General features: G+C 37.9%; 1 protein-coding gene across 1 annotated transcript in view; it reads right to left on the bottom strand.

Moving 5' to 3' along the window:
- The window catches only part of SPEF2 (sperm flagellar 2), a 70301-nt gene that overhangs the window by 46529 nt on the left and 400 nt on the right, over positions 1–23372 (bottom strand). The window contains 9 exon segments of the mRNA XM_075526622.1: positions 1234–1402; positions 3098–3285; positions 4467–4655; positions 9953–10169; positions 11055–11134; positions 12182–12322; positions 13930–14100; positions 15807–16059; positions 22824–22926. Of these exon segments, the coding sequence (XP_075382737.1) occupies positions 1234–1402; positions 3098–3285; positions 4467–4655; positions 9953–10169; positions 11055–11134; positions 12182–12322; positions 13930–14100; positions 15807–16059; positions 22824–22926 (1511 nt within the window).

Below are 23372 nucleotides of genomic sequence, written 5' to 3'. Positions count from 1 at the left end.
AACAACATCTGGAAAAAAAGTAATTATGTGAATGTGCATTTGAAACAGACTGGTAGTGAAAAAGAGGCTTTAAATGTGTCATTAAATATTTGTGACCTTCAGTGCCCTTACATCTAGAGAAGACTGCTGAGTCTTTGTAATATAAACAATATGACTGAAAAACTTAATTTTTCATTAGTGCTCCCCACTAACTCTTTCCTGCCTGTCTGTCCTGTATGGCTTCCCTGTTGGTCTTGTATATATGCCTTTTTTCACCTAAAGAAAGTGATCATGACATTCATTACAGGAGTTGATATAGGCTGAACAAGGACCTTATAAATAGATAAATCAGAAAAATATATGTTAAGATTGAAACCAAAGTAGATTGAGCTGTCAGGCATTCATCACAGAAACTTGTAACAAACATTTATACTCATTGCAAAAGAAAATGTACCAGTTGGTTCAGGATGTGGATAAAAGTGCATATATATTGTAGTTATAATTTCCCAACAAGTCAAAGACAGGTTATTTGCCATCACTTTGCCATAGTAGTGGGATTTTTTTTCCAAGAAAAGCATCATTAATGTAATTTGGAAAAAATTGTACAATACATTTCAACAGGGAAACATTCATCCTTCATCTTTCATTTGTGAAATTACATTAATGTATTGTAAAGTTGAAGGAAAGTTTTAAGGCATCCTGAAAAATAGTTATTTGTATTCTAACAAAAGGTTAACAAAAATGTCAGCCATTTTTAATAATTTTCACATCTTAAAATAAATGGATCACTCAAACCAATAAATCTTGTTAGAAAGCTTTCACTCAAAATTGTGGAAATTAAAGCTATCAGGGTTTGTAACAGAGACAGTATTTCATTTTACTTGCTGGCTACTTTCTGTTGCATTTTCAAATGCGGTAGCATTAACCACACTTTTAAATTTCAATGAGCTAAAAATTAATTGCATTGCAATTAACATGTTGGTCCTATGAACTCAAAAGAAAAATATAATCAAAGTTATATGCAAGAATGAAATTATAACAGTGTTTTAAAATTGCACCAGTTCTCCAGTGCTACTAACACAAAATACAGGCATATATTTCATACAGAACCTCAGGCAATGACAAGCAAATGCATGTCAAAATCTGATGTCAGAAACCGGTAAAAGTACAAAATGAAACATCACAACAAAATATTTATGATTATGAAAAATCAAGGTGTATTATCTTCTATTATGTCTTATCAGTTTGATGTACCTTGTATTCACCATAATCTTTTTCATCTAACAGATTCATTTTATTCAGCTCTACAAGTTGTTCTGGGCTTGGTTCTTTTGGCAAAGGTTGAACTGAGGCTTGTTCATATATTGGTTTTCCATTAAAAAAAAATTCCTTCCAATCAAGCATCAGCTTTAATGGAATTCTGCTGCAGAAGAAAAAAAAAAAAAGAATTACTTCCAAAATAAAAATTAAAGGGGTTAGATATTTGAGAATAGTGGACCCAAATTTACAAGAATCACAATCATGAAACAAGCATATGCTAAACTAGATATAGTTTATGTTGCTTTCTATAATTATTACAGCTTTTTTATAAGTACTTGGTTACTTATATGATAGCCGTAGGCACTTGTAGGCTTCAGTATTTTCACAAATGCATCATCACACAGTATTTGGCTGGCAGAGCTGTGTAGTAACAATTTTGCTATAGCTATTTTTCCCTGCTCCAAAATATTATTCCCTTTTGTGGGGTAAAGCCTCCTCTCACAAAAAATCTATAGAATTTTTTCCCAGAAGCTAAAATTAATTTAGAATTATATAAGTAATTAAACTCAAATTTTTTTTCTTTTAGAAAGGAAAAATATTCCTATGAAACAAGAAGACAAAGCTAAATGCAAACAGGATGCTGACATATGTCACATTAGAATTCTGTGGCTGCTCAGCTTGAATTTAACAAATGGTCAAAATGAAAGTTTCTACTATTTCTTAAGATTACATCAATTTGGACTTTCTTTTTTTTAGTAATGATTGTAGATAGTTGAGTGTTATACCTTTAAATAAACTCTGCATGTGCTGTTCAAAAATATTACCTATTGTATGCATCCTGCACAATGAAGTGCAGGGAAGGACAGATAAAGCATACCTATAGTGACAGTAAATGCAGACACGACCTTGATATGTATACTTTGGAAAGATATTTCAAATATCTGTACATACTGTGCACCACTCAGTACAAGCAAATGTGACACCAGCTTACGCTGGAACCATGACTGCGTCAGACAAGGAAATCATCAAGTCATCATTAAACTGTCTAGGCTGACTGTTTTATTGTGTACTTACTGGGCCTAAATTTATATAATTTCCATAAAATATAATCTTATGTATTTCATATGGTTACAGCTTTATTATATTAACATATAATTGCACTAAAAGGCAATGAAGATTTTGGCATACTTTCTAATGCTGTAAGCCTTACCCCATAGTCTAATCACTGAATACTAAGGAAACAACAGCAACACCACTCCACTCTGTGGTTTTGGAAACACTCCTATAGCCCAGGCACTTGGAGATTACTGCTTTTTTAGGACTTTCTCAGAAACTCTGCGCAATTAGGGCACGTCAGAAGAGGGAATCACAGCACGTAGGACTCAGAAGATTTTGGACTGAGTTGCTACTCTTAGGAGAGTCCAGGCAGGTTGATATATCTTAGGAAATTCATTCTGTTTATGTTACACCTAGGTAGTGTTCAGCTAGTGGAGCAATCTAGAATGAGATGAGCAACACTCAATTTTTAACTTTTAAACTAAGGAATTTGTTCATAAAAAAGGAAATCAGTAGTTCCACAAGCTGTAGAACTAGTGGATCTTGGTCTCCTAAGGATTCAAGTTAGTTCCATTTTCAAGAAATCATGCTAAGGCTTTACCCTGTGTGTTCACCCTGTATTACACATCAGTGAATTCTCACACAAAAGGTAATATCATCTTCCCACACAAACTAATTGGAGCTGTCCTGTAAGGTATCTGAGAATCTACATAAGGTGTTACGGTGCTTAAACCGGTCTGAATAATGAAGCCTAACAGCTACCTAAGAGCTGTTATTTTTGCCTAACAGCTACCATACTCACTTGTTTGTCAGTAGACGATATTCTCCTACTTTTGTTGACAAATCAATGATTTGGTCAATCACTTCCCAACATATAGAATAATGCTTTTTATAACGTGCCTGAGCTCTTTCAACGGCAATTTTCTCATGATGTTCTCGTTCTTTGATAATTTGTTCTTCACAATAAATTTTTTCTTGTTTTGCAAGAGCCTAGAATTTTTTTTTAAAGAGTAAATTTGAGATTGCAAAGACAATGAAAGTGCAGAAATGCACAGTCCTGGAAACGAAAATGAACTTGCTCATTTAAGTCAAGAAATAAAAACAGCTAGATTCTTAGCAGAGTTGGATAGCCAGCAAGCAGATTAACGTATTGGCTAATCTAAAAATTTTTATTCATTCTATAAATTCTAGTTTGTTTGCTTTCTAACTGCTAAAATATAATGAAATAAAGGAGAAATATATTACTTCTTTCATGACAAACAGATTAAGAACATACTCAATGCTTAGGGGGCAGGGAAACATGAAATGATGCTGTCTACTCCTCCTAAGGAACAATTACGCAGATGCATTGGTAAAGGCTTAGTTCCACTGAAACCCACAATGGAATACTCATTTAGAATATGTGACAAGTAATTTAACTTACAAGATTCTGATCTGCAAACAATTTGATCTTATTGATGCTGTTCAATCTTTGAGAAAGATTTCTGGTCATGGTAGAAAATTACCAGTAGTTCCTGTGATGGTGTGTTCCTTTTGGCTGAAAGCCTACTTAAAGAGATGTTGTAATCCATAGCTATAGCTGCTGATTACATAGGACTCCAGCTGTGTTGGAGGATTTAGAGCTGCTAATCGTTTTTGGCAGGAGCAAAATAAGATTACTACCATCACATTATGGCTTACTATAAGTGTGGCACTTGGTAGTTTGCCACAGGATTATGAGTCCTTTTAATTTATTAATCAGCTCCAAGCTCAAAGGTAGAAATTAGCACTCATGAGTGAAACTCCTCCAGCATTTGTCAAAAATGGATGTTAACAGATTCCATCTAAAGGAAATGAAAAGCATGATTCTTGAAACAAGATCTTATGTCATCGTCTTTTGTCATTTTGCCTCTGCAAGACTGTGCCTTTTAAACTCAGCATACAGAGATGCTTTCCTACAAAGTTAAAATTAGTTTGGAAGAAAAGATCAAAATTAGAGTTTAAGTTGCTCAGCTTTATCCCTTATTAACTTAGCTGTAACTTTGAACCTACATAAAATAATATATTCATCATTAAATCACCCTGTCCCTAGAAAAGTCCTAAATTCTAACAGTTGACAATACCAATTCCATTTATAACAGGAAGGTACTGTAACAGTCCTGCAGCAATTCAGGGAGCAAATAATCTTTTACCGCTTCTCTATCAAGAGCTTCCTGGAACTCTTTCAGTCGTCTTTCTTCATATTGTTTTTCCCTGAAAATTCTGTTTTGCCTTAACACCTCTTTTTCATGTCGAACATGCATGAGTTGAACAGCAATCCTCCGCTCCTGCTGAGATTGTCTCATTAGTCTGTAAATAAGTTGCTCCTCCCGGTAAGCCTCCTAAAAGATAAAAAATAGTAGTATTAAGCACAGCTTATAAACTATTTAATAGAAAACTCATCAGTGTCTCATATGAGAAATATGAATGGCATCATATAACAGCATTTACCTGCTCATTCAATACATAAATCTGCAACAACATACATATCTATCTATGAGTACTGGTTTTGTAATATAAAATTTTGTAATACTGTATACAAAAATTGTAGAACTATAGAAGTGAATTCTAAATATGTCTTAACTGAGATAGTAAAAATACATTTGTTCAGATTAACTCAACTTGAACTTGGATATTTCCTGTGTGCAAAGAAAGTGCAGCATATTTCAAATAATTCCTTCTGTATGTAAAGATATACCCTTTCCTCAAACCATTAATTTATCCCTGCTCTTCACCAGTCCCCATTCCCAGCCATACTCTGCTGGGTCCTTCCTTTATCAGTCTATTCTTCTACAGGTTTGAAATTTTTCCTTCTTTCTTGGGATTTGGGTAATTATCTCCTCCATTCTCGAGACTGGGAATATGAGGAAGCATTTAGAACAGAGATGAATACAAGACTTCAAGGTAACAGTTTCAGTGTTCTCACTGGGACATGAACAGAATCCCCTATTTGGTACTACAAGAAAATAATTCTGAACCATTGCTTGAAGCATGGTCGGTGTGCACAGACACTTTGAAGGCTGTGGACTGTTACTTTTCAAACTACTTGTCAAAACAATAGTATCGTCTCACTACTACACTTCTCTAGACTGTTCTTGGTATCTAACCTAATGCTTAACCTAACCTAGTTTTGCCTCACTACTTCCACAGTCCAGAACTTCTGAATTCTAAGCAAAAGCACCAGCTTGCCTTTCAAGACCCATTGCCAAGTACCACTCCTACAGCAGAATTTCAGAAGAAATTTCTGATTCCCTGGACATTTGTTTCAGATGCAGCAAAACTGCTATGAAATGTGTTCAAATTTAAGGACCTAAATTTGGAACTGATCTGAAGATCTCAAATTCATTTTCCTAAGAACAGGGTAACAGGTAAAGCCAGTTAGCAGTAGTACGAAAAACAAACCAAAATAAACTATCACTTCTCTTTTAATCTGGTTTATTTTCCATCAGCTGTCTGTGACAGAAAGGGCAGAACACATTACATAAATTCACCTATAAATGAAAAATCAAACTTTTTACATATTATCATGCTATTTATGCAAGAATTCTACAAAGAGGTCTAGATCTGTGCTACACAATCCAACCAGGATATCTGCAATAGATTTCTAACACAAAGCTGCAAAACATGGCTATTTGAATTGCAATAATAAGAACAACAACTTTCTAATTAATTTAGATCTTTAATGTTGATGTTAAGGAGAAGCCAATATTTTTCAAACAAAAGTCTTCCCATATTTTTAAGTTCCTTTCCCTTTAAAATTGCTGGGAGTAAAGTACATTTCAATTAAATACTGGTGACTTGAAAAGACTAAGCTGACATAAAAATCCCTCAATATTTTGCTTACTTTAGCTGAAACGTGAGCTTTGCACTCCCCTTTCCTAGCACTGAGCCTCATGATGCTGCATGATAGTTCTAATGGCAAAGATGCGGTCATCTCAGGCTTTAATCCCACAGTGCTTCACCTGCATGCAACATTGTCTCTCTACAAAGTTTATCACAAAATGAGGATCTAATTTTGAATGTGTTTGGTTTTGTGTTCTATTTGTAGTGTACTGTTCATACACGATTTTTCTATGCACAGAATTATCATCATGCATGCAACTGAAATGGAAAACAATGCAATAGTAACAACTTCATATTTTCATATTCATGCTATGTGTCATTTGATATAGTTCAGGTGATAAAATAGCACTGCCTACTGAAGAGTTAATCTGTCCATTTGTCTCTTACATTCATGAAGTCAAGGCAATAAAAGGAGACATGATGCCCTTTGCTGCCTCAGTTCTATCCACTGACTTCTTGGACTTAGTATTTGATTAAGATTTCGAAGAAGAGTAGAGCATGCACAGACTTTGCTTCATATTACAAGTAAATATCCTTCATTGTTTTCTTTAGTTGCAACTGCTTATCCTCAACCATGGATTAGTACAGCAGTAAGTACTCCACCAGAGGAAAATGGATCTTTAAATCCTAATTCACAGGGGACTGAAGGAGCCAACCTAACAGAGTGGTCATTTGTCATTCTGAAACCATCAACTGTATGGTGCAAGGAGTTGGCTCAGCGAGAAATCAAAGCACCTCATCCAGGTGAATGCGCTCTTTATAAAGGAAATGGGGAAGATGCTCCTTTAGAACGCTTCACAGCAGCCAGAAGAGACCTTTTCTTTGTTAACTGAAGGGTAGAGAACTTCGATATTCTAAGTGATCAAATATTTTGACATGCTGAGTAGGCCTAAAAAGAGCCAGCAGGAAATTTTTGAGGAACAAGAATATATGAAAAGGCAATTAACTCAGAGCTACACAATGGATAAATTAGGATTCAGAACACTAAACTCATAATTTCAAAAAGGGTGCTTATTGGATAGGGGAGTGAAGCATTGGTAGCTATCTTTCATACAAACAGGAGTGGACAAAGTACTAAAACCTAAGGTTGAAAGTTTTGAAACTTCTGGACATACTAGGAGACAAAATAAAAATGGTAGTACAACTTCCTGACCTAACATTTTACATCGACTTCTTCACAGAGGACTGTGAAGCAGATGAAGAAATCATAAATATTGTAAATAGGACATCTTAGTAATCATTTGAGAAACTACTACTGAGAAAGCATAATACACACTTTTTTTCAGTTTACCTTCTTGAGACAACAGTGGCATCCAGTGGCCAAACATTAATGTGTTTACGTTTCATGTTGTTCATACATAATTACTATATCACATTTTTCTATTTTTCTGTTTCCGTGTTTAATTTATATACAAATGAAACAATTCTGTCCTGTTGTGTAGTCATAAAATTTATGACCAAAACTTATAGCTTAGCATACATAAATCTATTTGCTTGACAAGCAATAGTCTAGTAAAACCTCATTTCCCTTCCCATTTTCATCTTCTCAATTTATTGCTGATGGTAACTTCTTCCTGATAAGTTTTTAAATTCAGAGAGATAAAATCTGAACAGAGTATTTGAAAATAATGAGTACTTAGAACAAAAACTTTGTTGAAATGGTGGAGATGAAAGATTCAGTTGGGATGAAGCCATGTTACTGTCGAACACTTTCACCTCCTGCCTATGAAAATCTGACTGGCATTACCCTGTGCTCCACACAGAAGAGTGTCATGTAATTGTGTTTTTTCTCCTAGGCTCCAACTTGTAGTGTGCCAAAACTCAAAAATTTGAACAAGATTCTTTTAGTAGAGATTTATATGTATGGACATGAAACACACTAAAGCACTCTGAAGGGATGAAATTAATTTGACTTTAAATGATCCCGTGCCCTGTGTTCAAGCTTTATGCAGTATAGGTAAAAATCTGACCCTAATGTCTATAAGAAAGCTACAATTTCAGCCTGCAAATCTTTTCTGGTTTGATGTCTAATGGAGGGAGAAAGTAATTTTCAACTACTTTGTATATTTATTTATTTTTTAAAGAAAATATCTCAGTTTGCTTCACACTTCTCTTAAGTCGAGCAACATCTAATTTCTGAAATCTCACAGAGTTCCAGCCAGACACCTCTTCCTCTGCTAATTTAGAACCAAGCTACCACTAAATAGATTCTCTGATCTGGCCAGACTACTGTTCCAGTCAACTGCTGGCTTGTCTTTGCATCTACTTCCTGCAGTCTGTGACTTCTATTGTTCCTATATCAACGCTGATTTTTCTTCCTGGGAAGTCAGGAACGCTATTGTCCTCCATCTCAAACTGACAAGGCTTGTACTACAACCACAGATGGACCAGCTGTCTGACCTCCTCAACAGCACTGGCTGTCTTTGCTGGCTTAGAGCTGCTGTATCCACCAAATGCCCCCATGACTGCTGCTGGCCACATGGCCATCAGCTGACAGCCACATGGCCATCAGAACCACTAGTCCAGACTGCTGGGGTTGTGCTGGAGATGCAACAGCTGATAGCAGGTAAAGAGCAAGTTTTGGCACTACAGTGATTTCAGACAACTGGGTTGCAAAACTTCTTCATGGCCTATGCATATCAACAAGAACATGACATAGAATCTCTTTGAATGACAGCTCAGAGTCAGGATACATGGACAGACAGACTCTTGATCTAAGCCACTACAGGTGTTTTTCATAGAATATGGGTCTGGGATAGATATTGAGAAGTCATCTAATTTCTAGGTGCCTACTCCAACAAATTTAATTTTTTCTTAACAACTCCAAAAACATCTCCAAACATTTTATATATATATATATATATTTATATTTAAGCATTGGCATGTAATTTCATACTTTTCCTTTTCAGAGACGCCACACATCTGAAGTGCTATTATTATGCAACAGCAGTGGAGACAGGGTTCAACACATATTATACTGGGTTCAACACATATGATCTAAGCTAAGGACTCACAGTGCAATACTAAGATAAAAGATAACTAGAAATCACAGAAACCCAGTAAGTTACAAGGTTCTGTTTTGATACAATCATTACGATCTGTGAAGTCAGTAATCCAAGAGCTGCTTTTTGAATGAGGAGTGTCTGAGGAGAAATCTGAAAAGCCTAGTGCTTTATGGGACAGGATTCAAATGGAATAGCCTGCAACATCCACTTTTAGATGCAACACAGACGTCCTCCAGAGACACATCTTCTGCTCCATAACATATCAAAAATCAAAGCTCTGATCTGCAAAATAAGTGTTTTGCTTCATCATATCATCCAGCACAACCATTTCAGAATTCATCCAGACCAGATCAAAAACTTTACATGACACATTTGTAAATACAGGTTTTCAACCAAATGCCATGTTTGTTGTTTTTTAATAAGTATCTTCTTCAGAACCAGTATACATTTTGATAATTTAAAGTTCAACTTTGGTGGGGGGGGAATAGAAGGCAGGTCTTCAACTGATTTTTAATAATTTTAGCTCTTCTGCCTTCATTTGATCCTTTATGATTTATAAGGATGAAGTATGACATAAAGGTGGTGAGAAAGAATGGACAACCTTCCGTATTTTTCAAGGAAAGACAATGGTTGGCATAAAAGTTATTTTCATAGATAAGTATATATACCTCCCTTTATCCCCTCCAAGTCTTTATTCAACCCTCCAAAAACACTGTTCTTTCACATTTGCAAGCAAATTTTTCTATTACTAATTGTGCATGCGTTATATACTTCAGCATATATTTTCTCACCTCTTCAGCTTCATGTGCTATTAACTGTTCCATTAGCATTTTTCGTCGTCTCTTTTCTCGTTGTTCTCTAGCAAACATATCTTCCTCTAAACGTTTTTGAATTTTCCTTATATATTCATCATCTGAATAAATATTTAACAGCTCAGTTGCTGTCTGTGCTGTAGTTTCTAGAGTTGTTTCTTGCAACTTCTGTGTTTGCAATGATTCTTGTATATCACTGATTGAGAAGATTAAAAAGATAAAGGTCACTGACTTTATAGGAATTATGTTCTTAGAGGTGTTTTCATACAGATCCCTGTATAGTTAGTTATGTGCAAGTCTGACAAATGCATAACAGCACTCTTTGTGGGCACTGTGGCTACTTCTTGATGCTCTTGTGCCCCACAATGACCACTAAGTCCAGGGTAGGGCTCCAGCACTGACTTAAACCAACTGTCAATTAGTTCATTTGCTAATATGAAGCCAAATTCTGCAGAAACAATAAATTAGGATGGGTCACAGAATATCAAAGAAAGATGGGTTACTCTTCAATATAGCCATACACTCTGACTGCAGTTTTGCAGAGTAATTAATCACAGGTTGTTTACATACAGAAGTATCCACAGAAGTATCCATGAGTGCCACCTCTTCTGAGTATGGTATACAAGGTGACAGAATTACTATTACTTAAAATTATGTGCAAATAAATCAACCTACAGATAAGTCTATGGAGAAAGGTTACTTCTATTTTCTTTGAAATGTGTTACTGTGTATGTATATCCACAACTATTCTCATCTCTCTGCAAGTCTGGCTGACCTTGCAGACTCAATGACTGAAACGAACAGAGAAGAGATGCACTTCGTGTCCTTTGTTGCTGCTTATATTGCAAAAAGGAGAGAAGGAAGCTTGAGCCATCCCTACTACAACTAAAGGTAAAGTAAAAACACTGTGACGGTGCTGGAGCTGGAATATTTGCAGTGCTAGTGGGACAATCACTCAAAGGACAATCACAGTTTAAACTAAACAAGCCATTACATTTTTCTCAAATAGCTGTCTACATAGATAGTAGGCATCTGAGGCAGGGGCCTGTCTAATCTTAACAATCTAATATCCAAATATTACCTGTCAGTGACTTGGCTGTGTACTGCAGAGGCATTTCCTGCCATAGACTTCTCAAACTTTTTAATCTCCTTGTATGTGTCCTGAAGAAATAACACAAAATTGAATGTTTCTTTTCTCTTCACAAAGCCTCATGAGGAAGGTTCAACAGACTAAATATTAGGGAATTATTTTTGTGTCATGTTAGTACGACAGAAAACTTTACACTGAAAATATTTTAAGCATCAGCTAGATCAAGAAAAAAGGCAAGACTATTTCCTTCTACCTTTCATTTCCTTCCCCCCTCCCCTTTTCTAGCTATACCTATGTCCACCACCCAGAAAATCCTAAGATTTTGCAGCTATTTATTCGAAGGATATTTCTGATTTTACATAGGACTCTAACAGTTTATATAATTCCCACCATTCAGGGATTTGAAACAAGATATTCTGGGCTATGATCTGCTTTAGATGTAGTAGCTTGAATTTATCCCTGATAGTTACTCAAGCAACTATGTTCCTACATTCTACATTTAAATGCATTTGTCACAGTTGCGCAGTTGTAAAAACTGGTAATATTTGCACTCCTGATGACAATACAATCCATGAACTGTAAGATTACAATCCAAATACTCTTCAGGACTAGATAATACAGATTTTTTTTTTATTGCTGCATTGCCATCACCTCTTGGTTTAATCTAAGACTATTGTCAATTTCAGCTCTTACTAACATTATTGACAGAGCAGACAGTTTTATAGTGTGTTACAGAAGAGTTCATACATTATGGTGCAAAACTTCATCATGCACAAATGAGAAGGAAACATTAATGCTTTTATTTCACATATTCTACTCAGTCAACTAGAAGCTAAAATACTGTCAGCAATTAAATTAGTACCTACCTATGGTATTTATTCAGTAAGAACTTTCTCTTACATCAAAACAAATTTTTACTAGAGTAACAAATGCAGGATCATAATCATATTAATATTTAGCCCAGTTTTCACTGGTTAAATCTACCCTATCATTTTAACAGTTATATTGGCAGCTTTTGGATGGTGCAAGTACAGTATTTGTAAGTGTAAATGCTCCCAGAAATCATATGTTTTGCAAGTTCATATAATTAACATTAAAAGAATATAGATGATAGTTACCTCTGCTTCTCTTTTCTTCTTTAAGAATTTTTTGGCTTCAATAGCTTTTATGCTGTGGCTTGGTGGTGGCTTTGGAATCTGTATAATGGCTGCTTGAATCCTGGCCATTATTTCATTTTGTCTCCTTCTTCCTATGCGATGCTGAATATTCAACGTCTTGTGTTCAGATACTTGAGTTGAAAAAAAATACACCATATGGCCCTAATACACTACCTACATATCTATGAAGTAAATTTAATTAAACCACAAGGAAAAAAGTCTTCCAGGAAGAAAGTAGAAGACTTTATCAGGCTCCAGGCTTGAGCAAATGATTTTTTCTTTTTTTTTTTTTTTTTTTTTTTTTTAAAGTGGATCACTAAAATGCCATGAAAGCAAAAAATTATCTTTTGTCCACAGTTAAACCTTGTCTTAAGAATATTCTCAGCCACTGTACTCATAAGTCACCATTTTTATATCAAGAAGTAGATGTTGTAATATGTATTTTAAATTAAAGTATCATTCTACATTTTGAATAATTTGACAGCTTAGCAATATGCTAGTATATGTTCTCAACATTTGAGGATAAAGATATATTTTTAAAGTAGCATTATCAGAAAATGGTACATCTATATATGCTATGTCTGCATTAACAAATAGTGCAGTGCAATAGAAGCACGTCTGTAAAGAAAAACAGTTTGTGCCCAGTGCTTAATAGGCATTTAAGGACTTGTATTAAATTCTGTCTCTAGTATGGTACCTGTTTCAAGTCAGAATTCAACAAGAAACTGAGAATACCAGTTTCCTGGTACAGAAACTGACAATACCATTAGGTAATATTACTGCTGAACAATGAGTCTGAGATGATCAAGAAGTAACAAACACTTAAACTACACTAGTTAAAAGTGTACTACAGATACATGCAGTTAAAGGTGGAGTTGAGTGGAAAAAGTTTTTTTACAAAGAGTCAAAGATAGGTAAAAAATAAATATATAATCTATCAAATAAGATATGAATAAATTTTATTTTAAAATTTTATTTTGAATATTTTGGATATTGCCTCTATTTTCTTTTCTAGATACATGAAGGAACTTATTTTTTTCATTCTTGTTCATGCAGTGGCAATAAAACAGCTAAATAACCACCGTAAGACACTCTCCCTTTAATTAGCCATATAAAATGCATCTCAAATTAGTCAACTTCATTTCCATTGTGGTGCAACACCCCTTTGATAGCTGGCCAGTTCCTCTATATAAAGTACAGGCTGTACTTTGGACGAGTGTTCCCATATCTTAAGAAATTAGTTCCTCTTTTTTACTTTGTCAGAACAGCTACACAGAGCTACAAGATGTTCTGAGGCCATACCCACTATAGGGCCCCTTCCCTGTCTCTTTTTCCTGCTTTTGAACAATGCTTCATCTTTTCTTCACAAATGAAGAATGTCACAAAACTCTTTTACAAAGACACCTTAAACACATACAGTTGTAAATTTACACTTTGTCTTCAAATCTATATTTTCCATGCATGACAATATGCAAATACTCTCAATTTAACATTATGTGATCTTTAATGTTTTTAAGGGTCTTATAACAATATATTGCTTTATATCTACATATTAACAATTGACATGCATACTCCTTTTCTTTGCTTTTGTATAAACATGACTGCATACCCCAGAATTAACAAGCATTCACGCTGGCTTTAACTAACACATTATGTACATGACCTTAAGAAAATACTTCTTCAAAAGTCTGTAAAAAGTAAGTAGTCACCTTTTCAATGTCTTGGGCTCTTTGTTCCTCTTGGAGCTTCTGAACTTTCTGTTGTTCTGCCATATGTATACGAGCTATTTTATCTTCTATTGCTTTAGATTTTATTTCAAAATGCTCTGAAATCTGCTGTAGTTGCAAATCAGTCTGACGTGGTGTTAAAGTTTTCAAACGCTAAAATTAAACATCAAGCAATGAAGAGTTAGAAACATAAGAAACATATGAAACATATTTAAATATGACAATTTTGCAATAGTCATTTCAAACTGTGTTTTCCTGTGTTAATGTACACAGAACAACATCTAAACATAGTCAAGTATTTTTGAAAAAAACAGGACTAGCTTCATTGAAAAGAACATGCCAATTTGAACTTGAACAATGCCAAACTTTGTTTACTTTGGAGAAAAGGAGGCTGAGGGGTGACCTCATTGCTCTCTACAGCTTTCTGAGGAGGGGAAGAGGAGAAGGAGGTGCTGAGCTCTTCTCCCTGCTATCCAGTGACAGGATGCGTGGAATGGCTCAAAGCTGCACCAGGGGAGGTTTAGACTGGACATTAGGAAACATTTCTTTCCCAAGAAGGTGGTCAAACACTGGAACAGGCTTCCTAGAGAGGTGGTCGATTCCCCAAGCCTGTCAGTGTTTAAGAGGTATCTGGACAACGCCCTTAACAGCACGCTTTAACTTTTGGTCAGCCCTGAAGTGGTCAGGCAGTTGGACTAGATGATCGTTGTAGGTCCCTTTCATCTGAAACTATTCTATTCTATACAAGCTGAAATACAGAAAATTCAACTTAAACATAAGAAAAAAAAATTACTGAAAGGGTGGTAAACAATTTGCCCAGACAGGCTGTGAAGTCTCCATCTTTGGAGAGATTCAAAACCCAACAGAACAAGGTCCTGAGCAACCTGCTCTAGTTGACTTTACTTAGAGCAGGGGAGGTGGATTAAGTGACCTCCAGAGGTCCCTTCTGACCCCAACTATTCTACGATTCAAATGCCATTCTGAGCCTATCTACTGACAGGAGCTACTCTCAGTTGCTTTATCTTCTTTAAGCTATCCCTCTCTAGGTGAAGGCATGTTTTGACTGTTTGGTACTATCCTTGCACTTGGTAAACTTTCTGCTTGTAGACTATTTTTCAGGAAGTGTGCCAGAAAAAAATGTGAAATTTCACCCAGCTGAATTTGATTCACAATATATATCTTCTTAAAGATTGCTCATCCTGATAACAAACTATGGTCTGCACATGCTGAGCATTACTGTTGAAGACAATAAGAACGTCCTTAACAGAATCTACTATGTTGATACTAACTTCCTCTTAGATACTCTCTTTCCCCTTTGTTTTTTCCTCTTTGTATTACTCAGCATATGGTTATTGCAGGCTGTAGCGTAGTATAGATATATGGAGAGACGTGCAACAGAAGAAACCAAACCACTGTGGCACGAAGCTCAACACAGTTATAAATAGGTTTTCTGGAGAGGAAATTAGTCTAAGTTGATACCTACACCACAATACAGTCTGCAATCTGTACTGATCAAATGAGTAAAACGGTAGCTGCTGAACAACTACTAGCCTTTGTTGCTACAGGTATTTTAAGTCTGGAGAAAGCTTAAAAACAGAGCAGGTAACATAGAATGAGCCAAAACAAAGCAACACAAAACACAGATGATCAATATCCTCATGAGTCACAGATAAACCATGTAATCCCACTGTCTGTGTATAAGACAGAGCAAAGGACTGCTTCTTTTCCATATAAGTATTGGGTTTTGAATAGGAGATTTAAAAAGTGAGGAGGGGAAGCATGCAACATGTTTGAGAGGTACATGTAAATAAGATACCTGTTTTCCTATATATTTATACAAAGTAGGCATAGTTAGTTACCTCTCGATACAAAACACTTTCAATAGACTTAAGCTTTGCAGTTGCTGCTGGTCTCAGTGCTTCCATGGCTAGTCCAGTAAGCTTTGCCTTTTTCTTTTTTTCTAAAGCAATGTACAATTCATATAAAAGCTTTGTTGCAGCGCCATGCTGTCCTGTCATGATGTCTTGGGCCACATTCTCATTAAACTGTACACCAAGGAGGTGAAGCGTGGGCTCCAGGCGAGAAAAATTGTTAAGTTTTGCATTTGCAACCCTATATGATTAAAAACAACAACAACAAAATCAGAACATAAAGTTATTTTCAATTTCAACTTGCTGCAATAAACATGGTTGTGACATTTATCTTATACCAAGATAGGAGGGGAAAAAACCACAGAGGACTTCCTTAAAGTAATGTGATACACACTTTGGCTTACGTTTTATACTGCAGTACATCTAACTGCATTGGTCTACTAGGCGTAACTTTTGGAAAAAATAGAGAACACATTGGGTTATATAACTCTTGATACATGCACACACAAAGTGCATCTGACAGCAAAAGCTTACCCTCAATTGCAGTTAATTGTATACCATCACAAAAAGTACAAAGAGTTAGAATAAAGTTTGTATATTAACTGTATCAATCCACTCGGGCTCTAACCAGCCAAAATATAGGAAATTTTTAAAAAGTCTATATAATCTATTAACCCTCAGAACACTTTGTCATATTTCTTCTCCAATAAAAAGAAATGGACACATGGGTTGGAGTAGTGTTGAAAACAAAGACTATGGTCTCAATGAGCAATTCACGTTCAAAACTGAAATAGTGAATTGCAGATTAATGTTTCTCTTGATATGTAGATTCTCCTGTGGAAGCACTCAAGATCAATAGATATACAGGCCAAAACCCAATAACAATAAATTATCGTTGTATCACAATTAACACAGCAAATTTCATCCAACAAATCCATAACTTCAACCTAAGTCAGAATATCATGCTTTCTATACTGCTCTGTCACTTGAGTTCACAATAGCTCCTTCACATGAAACAAAAAGCTTTTGAGGTCAGCTGAGCTACAGCATAATTCTGCAAAAATGTCCAATTTTAACTTAAGACCTTCTGGTAACACAGTATTCACCTTATTCCTAGAAGAAACAGTCCAGGAGCTCTTTATTCTCACAATAGTCCATGCCTTATTTCTTACACAATGATATATAACTGCAGCTTAGTCAACTGCCATTGAGTCAAGGTTAAGGTGAGCCCTGTTGTCAGAAATCACCTCACATGCTGTGGTGATATCACCTCTTAACTTTTTGTTCTGTAATCAGATCAGATGGAGTTTCTTAACCCTGCCTCATAATACAAAAATGTTGTAAATCTTATTTCAAGACCATTGTAAGAGTTCAGGGAAAACTACAATATTTTATTTTTCAAATATGGACAGCCAAACTGGAAAAAGCTTTCTAGTAGTATTCCTTTTAAAAAAGGTAGTATCACTTTCTCAATTATTATTCCCTTGCTTATATGTACAAGAAGTGTCAATAAGCAGCTAATATAGCTAAGTAGACCTTGACTACTTAGTTGCAATGACCCCACGTCCTTTTTTGTTAGGGCCTTCTACATTATGGTTGCCTATCCTGAAAAAGGAATCTACATTTCTCCCACCACCACCCCAACAGGTATGATCGTGCCTTGGGCTGTGCTAAAACATATGAAAGTGACACTAGCTTAGCAAATGATCCATGAATAATATGCTTTTCCTTATGAGCACACACCAAATTTTAAAAGTATTACTCTATAGATATTAAGTAAGATTAGGCAGGTACAGGTTCTTGCAGGATTCCAGGACCATACAATGACTATTACACAGTAATAATTGATTTAATGTGCAGAAGAAGTATCTTGGAATTGAAAAAACATTGCCTCAATCCTTGATAGTTGAAAAAAGATCAATGTCAGTAATTATTAGAAATTAAGAAAGGTGAAAATATAAAATTATCTTTACAAAGTCATGGAGTACCGTGGTAAAGAACATCACATACAGTCCTCCTTCTTTCTCCCTCTCCTATGCCAGATACTCCCAGACCTTAGTAATTGTCAGGGTCTTTCTCTGGACCTGCTCCAATACATCCATGTCTTTCTTGCACTGGGGAGTCCTGAACGGGACACAGCACTCCAGATGTGGTCTCAGCAGTGCCATATCTTCTTAATGTGGTCCAGGATGCTGTTGGCCTTCTTTGCTGCAAGGGCACATTGCTGGCTCATGGTCAACAATATATGGTCCAAGGCCTCCAGGCCCTTCTCTGCAAAGCTGCTTTCAAGACAGTTGGCCCCCAGCTGGTAGCGACGGCATGCAGTTTTCCTCACCAGATGCAGGACCTTGCATTTCCCTTTTCCAAACTTCATGAGATTCCTGTCAGCCCTTTTCTCCAGCCCATCAAGGTCCCTCTGAAGGGCAGCACAACCATCTGGAGTATCAACCACTCCTTCCAGTTTTGTATCATCTGCGAACTTGCTGAGGGTGCACTCTGTCTCATCAGGCAGGTCGTTCATGAAGATGTTAAACAGTATTGGTCTCCGAATCAGTGCCTGGGCTACACCACTAATCGCTGACGGGCAGCTGCACTTCATGCTGGTGACCACAGCCCCTTGAGCCTGGCAGTTCAGCCAGTTTTCAGTCCACCTCACTGTCCACTTACCTAGTCAGTACTTCATCAGTTTATCTATGAGGATGTTAAGGACAACAGTGTCAAAAGTCAATGTAAAGAGCATACGCTGATCTCTCAACCACTGAGCCCGCCACCTCATTGTAGAAGGTTGCCAGGCTAGTCAGGCGTGATTTCCCCCTCATAAATCCCTGCTGACAACTCCCAGTTGTCATCTTCTCCTTAATATACTTGGAAATGGTTTCCATGCTTATCTGCTCCATCAATTCCTAGGGACTGAGGTGAGGCTGACTGGCTTGTACATCCCCCCTTCCCCATTCTTGCTTTCCTTGAAGAGAGGAGTGGGAGTTGCATTCTTCTAGTCCTAGGAATCTCCCCCAGTCACCAGGACCTTTCAAAGATTATTAAGAGTGGCCTAGCAATGACATCGGCCAGGCCCCTCTGGCATATACCTGGCATATGCCATTAAGTCCCATGGGCTTGCGTATTTCCAGTTATTTAAGTGTTCCTTAAGCCGATCATTCTCCACCAAGGGTAAACCTTTCTTGCTGCAGGCTTTCCTGCTAGTCTCAGTGGCTTGGGATTTCTGAGTGCGAGTTTTACCAGTAGAGTAGACCAAGACAGAGAAGGCATTAAGTACGTCAGCCTTTTGCGTGGCAGACTGAGGAGTATTCAAGCGTCTGAGAGGGAGATTGAACAATGGAGCCGTACTCTGCCATCTGGGATGCCTGGAAGCCAACTCAGCGTGGCCACTATGGAGGCAGGTCCTGGATCTGCTTTGTGCCAGGAGGAAGGCAGCATCACAAGGGATAAGGAGGTGTGGAAGAAGGCTACAGCATGGAGCAGTAAGAGAAACGCCTCCTTACCCTCTAAGATACCCTTATGGAATAGGTACGAGGCCCTGGGTATGGTGGACAAAGCACATAATGAGATAGAGGAGGAACCTGCGCAAGCAGTCTTGCCAAGGTCAGAAAGACCAACCCCTCACAACCAAACCTGCATTAAGACCAGCACCGAGAAGAAACAACAGTGAGTTATGGTCATGGGTGATTCCCCCCTTTGCAGAATGGAAGCACCCATTTGCAGATCGGACTCTCTTTTCAGGGAAGTTTGCTGCCTCCCTGGGGCCCAAATTAGGGATGTCACCACAAGACCAAAGAGCCTAGTACAGCCTTCAGACTACTACCCATTCCTGCTCTTTCACATGGGTACAAATGATGTTGCAACAAAAAGTCCGAGGTCAATCAAAAGAGATTTCAGAGCCCTGGGAAAAATGCTAAAAGATGCAGAAGCACAAGTAGTGTCTCCCTCAAACTAAGTGCTGATGTTTTTCTTTTCACTAGGTCCTGTGAAAAGACCTAGTCTTTTCAGACTAGTGCTTCTAGTCTGAAAAAGAAGCCCAGTCAGCAGTAGGCTCATGTCTTCTCTAGCCTTCCTTTTGCTGTGGAGATACCTGTAAAAGCCGTTCCGGTTGCCCTCCAAGTGCCTCACCAGTTTTGACTCCTAATGGGTGTTGGCTTTCCTAAAGCCATCCCTGCATACTCAGACAGTGTCTCTGTGCTCCTCCTGAGTTGCCTGACCCTGCTTCCATATCTTGTAATCTTCCTTTTTACATTTTAGTTTTGTCAATAGCACCTTATTCTTCCATTCATGCCTCCTGCTGCTTTTGTTCAGTTCTATTCACATTGAGATGGATTATTCTTGGAGGAGACGATCCTTGGAAGAAAAACAAATAATTAAAAAAAAAAAAAATCGATCAGCTGTCTTGGACCTCTCTTCTCTCCAGGACCATTTTACATAGGATTCTTCCAAGCAGATCCCTGAACAAGCCAAAGTCTGCTCTCCTGAAATCTAGGCTTGTGACACTCCTATTTAGATTGTTTACTCCTCTCAAGATCATGGACTCCACCATCTCATGGTCACTGCAGTCAATGCTGCACCCGACCTCCCTTGTTTGTACACACTAGGTTTATTAGAACGTCTACCCTCTTCAGGTCCTCAGCCATGTTTCTCAGGAAGTTATCATCAATGCAGTCCAGTAACCTCCCGGATTGCTTGTGGTGTTTCTCTTCCAGTGGATACCCACTTGGTTAAAGTTTCCTATTCAGACCGAAGTCTGTGAAAATGAGAATTCTTCCAGTTGCTCAAGAAAACCTTATGTACTTCTTCCTGCTCAAGTGACCTGTGGCAAACAGTCACCACAGCATCACCCAGTTTGGTCTTTCCTCTAATCCTAACCCATAAGACCTTAACTGGTCATCATGCACCCCAAGGCAGAGCTCTGTGCCTCTTCTCTGCTCTCTCACACAAAGGGCAACTCAGTTCTCCTCATCTCCCAGCCTGTCCATCCTAGAGAGCCTATACCCAGCCATGGCAGCACTCTAGTTGTGTGAGCTAACCCACTGCCTCTCTGTGATTCCAGCAATACCATAGTCCTGCAACTGCACACAGGCCTCTAACTCCTCCTGTTTGTTCCCCATGCTGCATGCATTAGTATACAGGCACTTCAGAGAGGCAGCCAGTTGTGTTGATTCACCAGAAAAAGTGTGAATGCTTCTCCCATAATGCTGTCTTCTCAGCATTTCCTTAATTGCGTACATGTATTTGCGGTGGGCAATCTTCTGCACAGTTTTGCCCCTCTTGCCTCCTCTTGCTTGCCAGTCTAGGCCATCACTTCCTCACTTGTTTGAGAGTAATCATCTCCTTCCCCACTCATTCCTAGTTTAAAGCTATCCTCACCAGGTTTGCCAGCCTGTTGGCAAAGATGCTTTTGCCCAACTTGGTCAGGTGGATCCCATCTCTTCCTAGCAGTCCTCCATCTTCAAAGAAGATCCCATGACTGTGAAAAACAAATCCCTGCTGTTGACAGCAGCTACACAACCACTTGTTGACCTGTAGAATCTATCCACTCCTCATCAAGCCCTTCCACCTCACCAGCAGAATTGAGGAAAAAAACACCTGGGCCCCCACGCCTTTGACTTTTGCCTCCAGAGCCACTCTTGATACGCTCCAGGTCACTCTGGCAGTATCCTTGGTGCCCACATAGAAGAGCAGCAAGGCAACAGTGCAAGGGCTGGATGAGCCTCCGCAGCCCTGGACCCGATCCCCAGCAAGCAGCAAACCTCCCCGGCTAGCATGTGAGGTCAGCAGATGGGTGCCTCCACCTCCTGCAGGAGAAAGTATCCCACTACTATCACTCACCTTTTCCTCCTGGTGCTCTTGTGTGGTTCAGATGACTTCTCCAACTCAGATGCCTTGTTGCACAGAGCCACTAGCCTCTCATCTGCTGCCAAGGCAATGGACCTGTTCTGCAGCTGCAGATCAGCAGGTGGAGCAGGAACCTTCCTTCTCTTGCCAAAAGTCACAATCTGCCAAGTCATCTCCTTTTCCCAACCCAATAAGCACAGATTCTGCCTGCCTCTCCTTCAGCACAGCTGCAGGTTCAGGTTCCTGTTTCTGCAGTGTCTCAGAGAAGACGCAATCTCCTTTCCATCATCTGTGATGCTGAACAGTCTACTGACCTCCTTCTGCAGCAGCTTGACTTGGTGAGACAGATCCTCCATGTGCACACAAACAGGCAGGCAAAGCCACCACCTCCCCTTGCCCAAGGCTAAGTGAAGACTCTAAGCATTCCCTACTGCCTGAGACATAGAGAATTGCCTCCTTTCACTGGACAGAAATCTGAGTTGAGCCCTCTGACATTCTGAGCAATTGTTCCAGTGGGTATAAATAAGAAGTGCAAAGAACATAAAAAAGAAGTTCAGAAGAAACAGGAAGAGGATGTGCACCAAGGTCTGCCAAAATGGAGCATAAGCCAAGGAACCCCATGAACTGCATCAACATACCAAAGCTCACAGATCTGCCCAAGATTTTTCAACTTCCTGTTTTTCTGTTCTTCATTGTGGATATTACACCAATTTACTTGTAAACTTATAAATTCTTACATGATCTTCCACTAGGGCTTCACTCAGAGCCTCACAATGCATGTCCACCATTTTCATTTTAGTGAAGATGTAATGGTCACCACCACACCACTCCTCTGGATTCTTGGCTCTACACAGCTCATGGGGACAGTGTCAGTACCTCCAGTCTTAGAGGCATCCTTGAAGGGCTTGTTGAACTTTTGATCTAACCTGCTACTATCATAGTTACAATAAAAATGCATAATTTTCTTGAAGTAGTATGATCCATCTCTCTGGAAATACAAAGCTAATCTGTGTATCAAATACCAGTAGCTTTTGATTTACTGATAAATGTATCAAATCTTGATAAGTTCTAAATGCCTGTTCCACTCTGCATTAGCAAATCCTAACTGAAAAATAAATATTTTGTCTAATTTCTGTAAGAGACTTGTTATCCATATGTACTAACCTGCTCTGTGAAAATTGATTAAAGTCATCCTGAAGACCGTATTTGTGCAGAAGTTCTCCTAGCAGGTAGCCATTAGAAAATTCTTCTGAAAATGATCCTGGAACTGAGTTCATTTTTTGTTGTTTGTTTTTAAAAAAAATTAAGATAATTAAAAGAATTCATACATTAATCTTAATACAACTCGTTATTATTTTTATAACAAAATTAAGTCCAAACTTTATTAAATAATTCAGAGGAATTTTAGGAGATTGAGCTAGCAGTAACCAGTTTTCAGGTCACAAATCTGCTTTCAGTGTAGTTATTTTGCAACATAAGCTTTAGGTAGTCATTTAATTCTCATTTTCACTGTTAAAAAGTAAACACTGTCAGAATTGTCATTAATATTGTAGCAATATCTATAAATGATAATTACTAAATTTTCTGTAAAAAATGCAAATGAAAACAAAGCTAGATCTGATGTGCTCCTCTTCCATGGAAAGTTGCTCCCTCCTTGAGAACAAATGCTCCTCCAAAGCCAGCACAACACCTGCCACTCAAAACAAAGCACTG

This window comes from Mycteria americana, chromosome Z (assembly GCF_035582795.1).
Source record: "Mycteria americana isolate JAX WOST 10 ecotype Jacksonville Zoo and Gardens chromosome Z, USCA_MyAme_1.0, whole genome shotgun sequence".
Classification (NCBI taxonomy): domain Eukaryota; kingdom Metazoa; phylum Chordata; class Aves; order Ciconiiformes; family Ciconiidae; genus Mycteria; species Mycteria americana.
Note: the sequence above shows the minus strand (reverse complement) of the source record. Positions and strands in the feature narration are given on the sequence as shown.